This window comes from Sinocyclocheilus rhinocerous, unplaced genomic scaffold (assembly GCF_001515625.1).
Source record: "Sinocyclocheilus rhinocerous isolate Xijiao unplaced genomic scaffold, SAMN03320098_v1.1 scaffold1364, whole genome shotgun sequence".
NCBI lineage: Eukaryota > Metazoa > Chordata > Actinopteri > Cypriniformes > Cyprinidae > Sinocyclocheilus > Sinocyclocheilus rhinocerous.
Genome location: NW_015627534.1, coordinates 1,051,991 through 1,065,427, shown reverse-complemented (window position 1 = coordinate 1,065,427; position 13,437 = coordinate 1,051,991). Strand labels below are relative to the sequence as shown.

The following is a 13,437-nucleotide window of genomic DNA, read 5'->3' as shown; positions in this document are numbered from 1 at the left end:
GCGCGGCGTTTTTTTGCCCCATATGTTTGACTGATTGTATTTTATTATGATAATGAACAGGCTGCATTGTCAAGGTAGCAATGCTTAACTGTGTGCGCGCATGCGGCGCAATCATTTTAATTTTTTCCTTCTAACAGTGGAAGCAACTACTCCTTTTAGTCATAAAGATAATCGGAATTGTAAAAGATTTGCCTTTATTTGTGTACATTCACAATAAAAACAAATCTTTGTGCTTTTGTAAAATAAGACTAAAGAAAAATAGGATGCCGCTTTCTGCCGTCTTGGTTTCTTTTTGCGCAGCACAAAAATGAACTGAAACTCTGCGTACTAGGCTACTTGTTGCACAGTTTTTCATTAATTTTCTTAATTTATTATTTAATCGGTTAACGAGCGTCGGTTGTCGGTTAGGAAAAATAACCGAAATGAACATCCCTAATATAAATAAATATGAAATCCTGGCACAACAAGTTAAAATATTTCAGAAATACCAGTAACATGCACAAACACTACACAATTCCACTCCCTTCACAGCATTCAGCTCAGGTTTCTGCACACACACAAAAACAACACACTATCAAGCAAATATCAAAGCTTCCACATAATTCTGAATACGCACAGCAAATTACCTGGACAATCACAGGCTTTACTGGAATGGATTTCAGTACTATTTAGCAGTATTTACGTGAGGCAGAAACCCTACGCTCTACAGATAGAACAATGTGGAAATAACCTGGACGTCCATTGCAACAGAATCAAATGTCACACATGTGCACACTATATCACCAATGAGTGACAGTTTGTGTCTTGTGTAACGCAAACAAAAGCTTTGAATGAAAGTCATAAGGGTGCAAATGTTGCTGAGCTACTGTAACGTAGCCAAACAAAGGCTAATCTAGTGATTTAGTGTCGGTGACTGATAATGCATCTCATGCACAGTGCATGCATTTTGTCTTCAAGAGTCTGTGTGCAGTCAAACTTTTCTGGATACACAGACATCTGTGCGTCTGAATGCATCATCTGTGCATGTGTCTGGAATTCTTGGCAGTAACTGGCACATCCACTGGGTGGCAACATCACAAATGGATCATTGCTTTCACAAAGTAGTCGAAGAAGACAAATGTCAAAGCAATGCAGAAATTCAAATAGAAGTCAAGAGAGCATGTTTCTCTTAGCTAATTGTAACTGTCATTACACACAAGCAGCGGCAGCAACAATACAACTTTACAAGACAATGGTGGGCATTTTTTGTTTACCCGGTATTTGATGTTTCTTCTTTGTCTTTCAGAGTCGCAGATGCTTGCCCAAAGTTTCATAGTGTAGCTTCAACTTAGATCAAAGCTAAAGTTAAGATACTAAAGTTCAACTAAACGATACATTTTCCCTCCCACATTTTAAATGTACTGAAGATAACGTTAAAAATAAATGAAAACGTTGCTCCAGGGGGGGGGCTGTGTCTGCAACAAGTGCATTAAACATTGGCAGATACGACTCAACTAAGCTTTGAAATGTTGTCTTCGGTTGGAGCTCACCTTGTCCATCATCATTTGAGCAGAGGGAAGCACATTGTCCAGCGCCTCAGTGCAGTTGAGCCAGGGATGGGCTAAAACTCCCTCTATGTTTAGTCTCTCCTCCGGCTTCACTTTAAGTAGCCTTGATGCAACAAAATATGTCAGATCTTTATGTGAGCAGTGGTTTACACCACTAAAATTGGGTAAAAGTTTAACAAATTATACATAGTTACTTCATTCTTTTTTTTTTAAAGACAAACTAACGTTGGTTAATAGTCACCAATCTTAGTTGCTTCGGATAAAAGCAGAGTCTGCTAAATGCATAAATGTACAATTCTAAACTCCTAGTGGCACTAGAGTATTTGAGCAACTGACATCAAAATATGCAACAAAGATTTTAACACTCACCTTATTCACTGTGCCAAATTTCACAACTTTTTACCATATAGATCTAGAGGCTGCCACAGACTCAAGACTCAAGTAACAGAATCAATACAATCTGTGCTTGGCCCCGAATAAGGAGGAAAGCATGTTTTGATCAAATAAAAAGACACTCACTTGCGGACAATGTCCTTGGCCATTTCAGATATTTGACTCCACTCCTCCTCTGGGAAGTCAAAGATGCCAGTCATGATTTTTTTGCGCATGTCTTTAGGGATGGTGCGGCTGTGGTGTTTGGAGTAAAACGGAGGATATCCGCAGAGCATTACATAGACGATCACCCCCAAGGACCATAGGTCACAGCTCTGAAGAGCGGAAGAGAAAAGCAAGAAAGAAAGAATGTATTGGCTTTACAGCTAGCGAGCGAAACTGCTTCAGTCAGTTCGTCTTGTGACTAGGCTGCAAGTGAAAAACATGAAACTGAAAAAAATACAAATAAAAAATTTAAAAAACCCGGCCCACTACAGAAAAAGAAATTAATTGTTGAAAATGTGTACATATTTTGCCTGTCCAAAAGTAATAAATATTAATTATTGCACAGATTGAAGGGGAAAATAAAGTCACTGTCATGCATATAGACCAAAATATTTGAGTAATAAATGCTGAAATCCAAATATTTTCAAAGGGTTCAAAAGCTTATTCTTGTGACTGAATAGGAAGAATACGATAGTGGGCAAGAATTTAAATATTTGCACTGTAAAAACGACAAGTGGACATCAAACAGATGATAATAGGATGGATTTTGTTCAAAAGAACAAGCCATAACACTGAATAACAAAGTTTACCTTGTTGTATGTGTAAGGTGTGGGTGAGGTAGGTATAATTCCAGACTTTTCTTTCTGGTGGCGTCTTTGAGCCTCCAGCACCTTTTGAAGAAAGTTAGTTCACATTTGTCAATTAAATCACAAACTTTCGGACTGATCAAAGATTTCATGCGTGGCTGGTAAGAACATAATCCAAAGAAGGAATAAAAAAAACACTGTAAAAATGACCAATTAATGTGCCATGCCACACTACCAGTCAAAGGTTTGGACACCCATTTTTCCAAGCACTTCAAACATTTATCCATCCATAGATTTAATAAGAAGGTCATTCTCTCCATGTTTTGGATATTGATAGGGATAAAATATTATCGCAATAGTTTTTTCCACATCATACAATACTGATATTTATCGCGATATTCATTTAACATTACCATTAATTGGGAAGGAAATGCTTTCCACATTTGTTTGTTGTTTGTCAGGGAGGGAGAATGAATTTTATCATAACTCATTTGTTCACAATTAAACTCAACAAAGTAGCTCCTTTTAATTTTGAGTCCCATGAAATCCATGTTATTTTTCCATAAATTCGGTTTTGTTTGTTTTTAGTGATTTTTTTTTTTCTTTTTTCATTTTATTTCGTTTTTTTTTTATTCTGTTTTATTAATACAAATTCATCATCAAAAATGGTGTATAATAAAATTTATTAAAAAAAAAAACAATTTAATCAATATTTTAAAAATAATTAATTTACAACAATTGCATTTTTTTATATTGAAAAAATAACTTGTTGAAAAAAACTTGAAAAAATAACTATCACCAAAATAACTATTAGTACCTTAACTATTAATAAAATAAAACTATAAAATAACTATTTATCACTACTTTAAGAATTACATTTATGTATACAATAGTAATATATTTCTGTCATAATTTCTTCAAGTTAAACCAAACTTTTATTTTGACGGGCTGCTGCGAAGGTCTTTCCGTTCAACTTTCAGTTTCAGTGTGTGTTTGACGGTAGTTTTTCTCAAAGTAAACGTTGTAAAGCTGGTGAAGTGACTCTCAGATCAGCTCTGGAGATGAAGTTCATGCGTTCATGTCCTCATATATCGAGACGCAGACGTTGAACACAGTGGGCGTCACGTGAGTTTGTGTATCAGACGAAACCGTGCCTTTCATTCACACAGAGACACGCAGACTTATTACTTGTGTCGCGTCTGTTTTGGCTTTGTGATGGACTGTTAGATTAATCCATATCGAGTAAAAATGTCCAGAGCTTATCATTGTAAAATGTATCGCAATTTCGATATGATATTGTTTATCACCCAGCCCTAGACCAATCAGGCTTTGGTGAAGGCTCGGATTGAAGCAACTTTCACGTTATAGCTTTCTTGTTGGCTGCTAATAGTAATCTTTCACCATCAAATGAGCTGCTATGTTACCCAAATTAACTGTAGGAAAAGAGCAGTCAATTCCATCACCAAGAATAATATTACTTGTATTACATCTCCAGACCAGAGCCTTACTCAACAGTAAGGCCTTTAACTGTGAAGCCTGTACCTGTTTAGTGACCTGACTGGCCATCTTCTCTGTAAAGTGCTTGTGCTGGCTGATTCTGTGGAACAACTCGCCACCTTCCATCATTTCCATGACAATCAGTAACCTTGCCCTATCAGAGAGAAGCACAGAAAACAGCAGATTATTTTAGATAGTTAAGAGCATTAGAAACATTTTCTTTGTACTGTACATGTAGGAAGTGCTGTGTTGTGTGCACTGATGCTGCTGAACTCCACTACCTCGGACTGGATTCATGAGGAAACTGTACGCTGTTGGCATACACCTCCATTATTTTCACAATGTTGGGGTGAGAGGCACACATCATATGAAGCCTAACCTGCGAATAAAAATAAATCACAGCAGAGAATTTAAAGCTGCACTTGGAGATGTTCTGTAAAGTCTACATTTCAATTTATTAAGTCCCTGATATACTTCAACCGAAGTTCCTATTCGTTCGTTCTTCGCTTGGGAGCAAAAAGAAGTCCTAAAGGCTGAGTGACAGTATACTGTGTTTTCACACATTCAAACACCCCCGCACTGTCAGAGGTGGGGTGTAGATTGAGTATGCAAATATGTGCCACGTGCTTTCCTCTCACCAACAAAATAAACACACAACAAAAATGACAGCGGTGAGAAAACAGCAGTTAAGAAAGCATCTGATCATAGCGATGTGGATATGTTTGCACCAGCTCTGCAATTCAGCACTCCAGTCAAGTAAAGTCACGTCATGTTTATTTATATAGCACTTTATACAATAGATTGCTTTAAGCCAAACAGCTGTACAGTCTGTACAGCACTCTCAAAAAACTCCCCTTATAATCAGTAAAGCTGTCTATACACTGTTTGATGAATGAATCTCCTACATACATCATACGTACCTCTGCACTTTGTTGTTTATGATGAGAGAATTTGCGCGCACTGAACAACAAAACTCTGGTGTTTCAGCGAGGACTCATCTGAACACCTGATTGGCCGCTGCGTTCATAAGCTCAACAGAATCGTGTGTGATTGGTTATAATGCACAACGCTGTAAAAATGCGGGAAAAGAATCACTAAATGTGCACGCTGCTTTTACAAGCTATTTAAAAGCAAAGGAAAGCCAGGAAAAGAGAGAACGCCCCCGCGGTGATACCGATATTACTGGTGTTGTCACACGTCGATTAACCGGTGGGAAAATTTCCTCACCGTAACAACCCTACTGTGCAAGTGGTTTTTGGATATTTTATTACGAAAATCTTACATAGTGTGCCTTTAAACATGAAAAAACAGTGTCAGTGTTGATTTCGATTACAATTACACTTCAATTTCTAATATAAAGCAGCTTTTACTCACGGACATTTGACTTCGACAGACTCAACAGAGGAAATACACCAGAGATTTCCACGTCAAAGAGGGCGGAGCTCCAGACCACACCAACCTATTACATCATCGCCACGGACCAATGGTAGTTCAAAGGTCTTTACCAGCTGGAGTTAACTTTTTCGGAAAGTTTGGTTTGGCAAGCTGTTTCGAACTCCCGAAACGAACTGCAAACGAACTTCGTTTTGGCCTGATTTTGTTTGAAAGGATGTCACACCAGTTCGTTCTTCGATTTCGCCTGAAGTATATCGGGGCCTTGAATCTATAACACCAAATGATATAGATGTTCTTCAAATAAAAGAAACCAAAGTATGCAAACGGCACACACTACCTCATTGCGGGCTTTGGGTCTATCAATCAAGATCTTTAGGGCAAACCGTTCTTGTGTCGTCTTCTTCACACACACCCTGGTGAAAAAAAAAAAAAAACAGCAATACATTAGTTAACGTCTTAACTCTGTAAAGCCTAATATAGTCAGAAAATCTATTGTTTTTAAATGGAACAGTTTATTGAGAAGTTCATGTGTTTTTGTTGAGAATCATATTTGATCCATCAGGATTTTATGGCTCATATAGTATGGTAAAGTGAGAATATGGACGAAAAAAAAAAACATCCATTTTATTCAGAGGCCCAAACTGAGCGAAAATATGCAATTTGGTGCACGTTGATATTTATGTGGCCAAAAAGTAAGATGCAATTCTGATAGATTGTAATGTAAATCAATTAGATATTATACGAGACTACTTACATAAAAATTTTTCTCAGTTGTCACTCTATTTCCCAGTAATGTCTTAGTAAGATGATATTTAAATGCTTAGTTTTATGATGAACGCTCTGAAGTTTCAAAACATATAATGCAGTGCAGTACATGATTGAGAAATTAATGTGCTGAAAAAAGATTAACCCAAAATAATTCCTTGATGCTTTCCCCCCACGATTGTAGTTGATTTCTGTTCCAGAAACGAATCAGAAATATTTCCTGAAACAGAAATGCGTTCATACAGTGGGAAATAACTACTTCTGCTTGAGGAGTTTATAGTGTTTACAGTTGAATGTCATTTTTATATGCAAAAATTACCATTCAAAATACCCTTCAAACTGGACATAACAGCATACTGTACCTCACAGGACCACTGATCCCAGCTCCCAGCTTCTGTGTCCAATTAATGTTATACTCTTCCAGGATGGAGGTCTCCTGTAACAAGAGTGTTTGGGAACAGTTAATTCGATACACTCATCCACACTGATTGACCTGACTTAAACAGTATGCATAATTATTATACATGTAATTGGTTACTTCGCCTCTGTTTTCAAATAGTTGATTTCTTCATTGTGCATCATGAGACGCATAAAACTGAAAAGGCTTAAAAGCATATTTAAAGGATAGAGTCACAGCAGAATCCATGGCTAGTAGTTTTCAAAGAGTTATGATGCAACAAGTCACCGGCACAAAATGCAGTAGTAATAACATGTATTTAACAGGAAATGTCAGACACAAGACACCAACTAAATTGAAATGTAGGTGAAAAATTAAATTAGTGTAGTCAAATGTACTGCCAGTGTACTGAATTCAGCATTCAAAGGTCCTGTTGCTATGTTGAATGCTTATACTGCATTTGTTAAAATTAAGGTAAAAAAAAAAGTATTTTAATGTAAAAAAAAAAAAAAGTTTAATATTCTGAGTAGGGTCACACCACACTGGAAATTAATGTCCTTACAAACAAGAATAAAAACGGGCAAGGCACTGGTGAATTTTGAAATTTTGTACTATTTTGCTTCCATGTCATCTTTCCGACTATTGTAAATAAAACATCCAAAATAAATTTTTAAGCGTTTATTTTATTACACTTTATCTATTTGTGTCTGTAGATTTCAATTACGATACATATCATTAAAGGCTGTGAGTTTTTCTCCACTTCAGCAGCATACACTAAACGTTACAGTTTTATCTATATTCTGGAGGGTTTTACAGAGGGGTTTGTTCAAATATAATTCGCGCCGGTTATATAACATATATATACCATGGCGATTTTTTATTTTTTTTTGATTGTCGACAATATTTTCTGATTTATGGAGTGATACAAATCCCCTCTGTAAAATCCCTCAACTCCAATATGTCAGCAAAATGAAATAAAAATGTTGAATCTGGCTTTATCAAGTGTTCAGATTTCTGTCCTGGAAAAGTATGCAAATTAGTGTGCATTTAATTAGATAATGACTTATTTGCATATTTAAACATAACATTTCAGGAAACTTGTCATACAAAGCAACTGTCTTGGGGAATGTACGGTCAGATCTGTAGTGCCTTGCCTTAAGTTATAATTACTGCAATGCTATATAATAGTAATTACTATATGTGACCCTGGAGCACAAAAGCAGTCTTAAGTCGCTGGGGTATATTTGTAGCAATAGCCAAAAATACATTGTATGGGTCAAAATTATCGATTTTTCTTTTATGCCAAAAATCATTAGGATATTAAGTAAAGATCATGTTCCATGAAGATATTTTGTAAATTTCCTACCGTAAATAGATCAATTGATTAGTTATATGCATTGCTAAGAACTTCATTTGGAAAACTTTAAAGATGATTTTCTCAATATTTAGATTTTTAATAAAGAAATCGAATGCTGTGAGTAGTTGATACAGGTTTAGTTTGAGTGATGCTGAAGTGTTTAGCTGTTTAGCTCAAGAAGACTGCTGAGTGAAAAGCTTTCCTGTAACTCAAGCATTAGAACATGGTGCTAGCGACACTAAGGTCACGGGTTCGACTCCCAGGGATTGCATGAACTGGTCAAATGTTGCTTGGGATAAATGCATCTGCCAAATGCACAAATGTTAATATAGATAAACAAAAACTACACCAAGAAGACCATCAATAGGCACTTATATGAACTCATTAAATACTGAATGAATAATAATTATACAAGACTTAGAAAAATGTCGTTTAAAACCGCTTTAGTTAGAGCATATGAGGATATTTAGACTCCAAAAGGATACAATTCCCACACTATAAGCCAAATCACTTCACAAGAATCAACAGATTATGTTCTGCATTTTGTCTATCATCAGCTGATTTGGAGATGAAAGCCCGTGTTAGGAGGCAGCGCTGGCGGGAGAGAATACTGTAGCGATCATCAGCGTTAATGAGAAGCACTGGAGTGTGTTTGCAGAAGCGCTGTGACTGTGTCTAAGAGCCAGGCTGGAAAACTCATGGTAAACATCATGAATTTGGCTTTCTGTGCTTGAATGAAGGGCTCGATCCCGAGACTCTGAACAAAACCCCCATATAACGACTAGAGGAGGAGATGAGAGGCCGGAAGAACTGTCACTTTAACGGCTCAATGACTGCTGTTATATACGCTTCGGATGGAGATTGACAGGACTGAATGATTAGGCTCCTCCCGTCATTTATTAGTTTACCATAAAATTTACACATCCATTTACGAGTCACGGGAATGTGGTTTTCCTGATCTGATCCGTCTCGAATGCACCTCAGAGGCCATTTAAGTCTGCTTGTTCATGATCAGATTTATTTGATCCACTGAAAACGCATGAGTCTTCCAAATGTAAACCGGCCCGATGTCAAGCACTTGCTAATCACTGTCTGCCCGTTAAACTGTGAAAGATTCTGCCTGAAGCGGCACATTCAATGTCACCTCCTCTTCATTATGAGCAGACATGATTATGGACGCTCTCCAGCACTGATACATAACTATAGATGAGGTGAGATGTATCATGATAGAGAGAAATAGAAAACATTTCATCTGCGTGTTGTTCCGGAAGGAGCCGCTGTCTGACCCTCAGGTGTCCAAAATCTATATGTGACTCTGCAGCACAAAAGCAGTGTTAAGTCGCTGGGGTATATTTGTAGCAATAGCCAAAGATGCATTGTATGGGTCAAAATTATAGATTTTTCTTTTATGCCAAAAATCATTAGGATATTAAGTAAAGATCATGTTCCATGAAGATATTTAGTAAATTTCCTACCATAAATATATCACAACTTAATTTTTGATTAGTAATATGCTTTGCTAAGAACTTCATTTGGACAACTTTTTAAAGGAGATTTTCTCAATATTTAGATTTTTTTGCACCCTCAGATTCCAGATTTTCGGCCAAATATTGTCCTATCCTAACAAACCATACATCAATGGAAAGCTTATTTATTCAGCTTTCAGATGATAAATAAATCTCAATTTTGAAAAATTGACACTTCAACGCTTAAGTTTTGTGGTCCAGGGTCACATATGTTTTGATTTAATCCTGCAATTAACAAAATTCAACAAACCACAGAGTAAACTATGTAGTTTATCGTTATCTAAATTCGTAGAAACTCAACCAGAATGTCCTTTGTGTGATTCTGAATCAGTGTCTCACCTGTTTTTAGACGCTCCTATTCAGTCTGGTATTGGATTGAGATCTCATTACTCAGTTTTACCTGTTTCAATAACCTAACTGATATCATAGAAGAAATGGTATTGTTGTTATTTTGTAACACCGGCTCTGCAAATGTACTATTATACTCATTAAATGTTATTCTTCTCTTCGCCTGACTCATGATCTCTCGCTGTTTACAGCCTCCGGACACTGCTACGGGACGCGTAGGAACAGTTTGTCTATTCATAATGGATGATAATCTTGTAATGTTTTGTTTTTTAGTCATACAGACAGGGGGATGCTTGTTTTCTGTAACACTTGCTACATATACTTACTATAGTAACAACAGTAAATTATGTATAAGTACAAGCAACATGCACTTTTTGTTATTTATCACTACTCTGTACTTAATAGTGTGATTACACTCAAAAAAGGACACCTTAAAATAAAGCCTAACCTTTTTCTCTCTCTCTGTACCTTCATGTCATTCATTGTAATGTTGCAAATCCCGCACTAGTTCTTTATGCGTTACATTTTCGAATCATTAGAACCCCTTTCATGTATTTTACGTCACGCTCTCGTTTCATTCAAACACAAATGGCGCCACCGCGCGTGACCTCGGACGACTTCATTATTAATAAAAATACAGTAATATTCCGTAATAACACAGTGGTCGTCTTATTACTAGGCGGATTGTTTTGTTTACTGAAACTGACTTTTTTCTTAGTGGAAGCTTTAAGAACCAGTGTTGGGGAAAGTTACTTTTAAAAGTAATGCGTTACAATATTGCGTTACTCCATAAAAAAGTAACTAATTACGTTACTAAATTACTTTTTATGGAAAGTTTTGCGTTACTTTTTAAATCTGGACAGGGCTTGCTTGTTTGTTTTTAAAATAAAAAAGTTCGATTTTGAGTAAATGCATGTTGACATTTAGTCTAGAACTACAGTAAGCATCATGTTTACACAGCGTACACAACACCTCTGCACTTACTCATGATTTCTCTCAACATGGGGACAGCAGAGCTGTCAATCAATAAATTGGAAAAAAAAGTATTTTAAAAAGTAACTCAGATATTCTCTTGTAAATTAAAAAGCAATGCGTTACTTTACTAGTTACTTGAAAAAGTAATCCGATTACGTAACTCGCGTTACTTGTAATGCGTTACCCCCAACACTGAAGATAACACCGATAAAATAGTGTACTATGTTCAACTCAAATTGATATTTTATTTGAATTTTTTTGGCTAGTAGCCATGTAGCAAGCAGGATAATGCAGACAGCGGTTCCCGTAGACAGTGACACGTGTCATTTAATGGAAATTAGGGTGTAAGAAGTTACAGAAATGTAAAGACATAACTCGGTGGCTTTTGTTGATTAGCTCGCCGCCTTACCTTAATGAATCTGTCCACGCTGCTGTCCTCAGACATGATGCTGACTGTGACACACGCAGATCTTCACTCTTTGGCTTCAACAGGCTCGTACAGGTGCGATCTTCCCTAAATCTGGACGTTGAACGAGGTCTAAGCGCTAAGATGCCTTCTTATGTACACTTCCCATGCTGTCCGATGAACTTTGCGCCTTTGCGTAACTGGCATTTAAATGCAATGAGTGACAGCCCACCAGACGGTTAGAAAAGCAATAAAGACGCGACTTTCTGAGGCTAGACGTGCTCGGCTAGCATCTTACACATTCATTTCACAGACTAGCCACCGTGGAGGCTGCCGTTCCTCCAGCCACTGTTTGCCAACTGCTCCACGCTGTTCTTGACAAGTGAGCAACGAAACCGGTGAAGGACGATAAAAGCGGTAATTAGTCGTCGGTAATGCAGCGGTTAGCTCTGAAGCTCGCGTTCACAGCAGACGCTAACTCTACACGCGCCGCGATCTCCTCAATCCTGCGATGTTCGCTCTCCTAGCGTTACCCAGCGTTCAGCGATCAACTGTGTCTTGAAAAGCACCAGAGAGTCCAAATACTATCCTAGGTTTGTCTGCTAAGGTGCTAGCGCTACCTTTGAGCTGGGGAAGACTGTTCTTCGTTGTTACGCGCCACATCGCGCGAGCAGCGACCCCGGCGCATTCCGCCACCTAACGCAGAGGAGCTCAGCACTGAACGTAATGTGAGGTTTATCTCTTGTCTGAAAGTTGCGGCATATTACCAGGCGATTTTCTGTTAGAATTGAATGATTATAATGCGAGCGGTCGCGTTGTATCGTGTCTTTACCGTAGTAGCATATGGGGTTAGAATTGTTTCATATTTAGGAACAGTGTTGGGGGTAATATATTACAAGTAACGCAAGTTACGTAATCAGATTACTTTTTTCCAAGTAACTAGTAAAGTAACGCATTACTTTTTTATTTACAAGAGAATATCTGAGTTACTTTTTCAAATAAGTAACGCAAGTTACGTAATCAGATTACTTTTTTCCAAGTAACTAGTAAAGTAACGCATTACTTTTTTATTTACAAGAGAATATCTGAGTTACTTTTTCAAATAAGTAACGCAAGTTACGTAATCAGATTACTTTTTTCCAAGTAACTAGTAAAGTAACGCATTACTTTTTTATTTACAAGAGAATATCTGAGTTACTTTTTCAAATAAGTAACGCAAGTTACGTAATCAGATTACTTTTTTCCAAGTAACTAGTAAAGTAACGCATTACTTTTTTATTTACAAGAGAATATCTGAGTTACTTTTTCAAATAAGTAACGCAAGTTACGTAATCAGATTACTTTTTTCCAAGTAACTAGTAAAGTAACGCATTACTTTTTTATTTACAAGAGAATATCTGAGTTACTTTTTCAAATAAGTAACGCAAGTTACGTAATCAGATTACTTTTTTCCAAGTAACTAGTAAAGTAACGCATTACTTTTTTATTTACAAGAGAATATCTGAGTTACTTTTTCAAATAAGTAACGCAAGTTACGTAATCAGATTACTTTTTTCCAAGTAACTAGTAAAGTAACGCATTACTTTTTTATTTACAAGAGAATATCTGAGTTACTTTTTCAAATAAGTAACGCAAGTTACGTAATCAGATTACTTTTTTCCAAGTAACTAGTAAAGTAACGCATTACTTTTTTATTTACAAGAGAATATCTGAGTTACTTTTTCAAATAAGTAACGCAAGTTACGTAATCAGATTACTTTTTTCCAAGTAACTAGTAAAGTAACGCATTACTTTCCATAAAAAGTAACTAAGTAACGTAATTAGTTACTTTTTTATGGAGTAACGCAATCTTGTAATGCATTACTTTTAAAGGTAACTTTCCCCAACACTGTTTAGGAATACTTTTAGATCCACAAATAAACATTGTTGGTGCTTGGTGGTAAGGCATTTCAAGTAACGCGAGTTACGTAATCAGATTACTTTCCCCAAGTAACTAGCAAAGTAACGCATTACTTTTACATTTGCAACGAATTATCGGAG

General features: G+C 36.7%; 1 protein-coding gene across 1 annotated transcript in view; it reads right to left on the bottom strand.

Moving 5' to 3' along the window:
- LOC107728268 (MAP kinase-activated protein kinase 5-like) overlaps window positions 1-12,104 on the bottom strand; it is a 17,518-nt gene extending 5,414 nt beyond the window's left edge. The window contains exons 1-8 of the mRNA XM_016538388.1: window positions 11,401-12,104; window positions 6,751-6,824; window positions 5,961-6,036; window positions 4,510-4,607; window positions 4,229-4,382; window positions 2,735-2,815; window positions 2,067-2,254; window positions 1,530-1,650 (exon numbers count right to left, since the gene is read on the bottom strand). Coding sequence (XP_016393874.1) covers window positions 1,530-1,650; window positions 2,067-2,254; window positions 2,735-2,815; window positions 4,229-4,382; window positions 4,510-4,607; window positions 5,961-6,036; window positions 6,751-6,824; window positions 11,401-11,436 — 828 coding nt within the window. The 5' untranslated portion in view covers window positions 11,437-12,104. The remainder of the gene's footprint in view (window positions 1-1,529; window positions 1,651-2,066; window positions 2,255-2,734; window positions 2,816-4,228; window positions 4,383-4,509; window positions 4,608-5,960; window positions 6,037-6,750; window positions 6,825-11,400) is intronic.
- Between the last annotated feature and the right edge of the window lie 1,333 nt (window positions 12,105-13,437).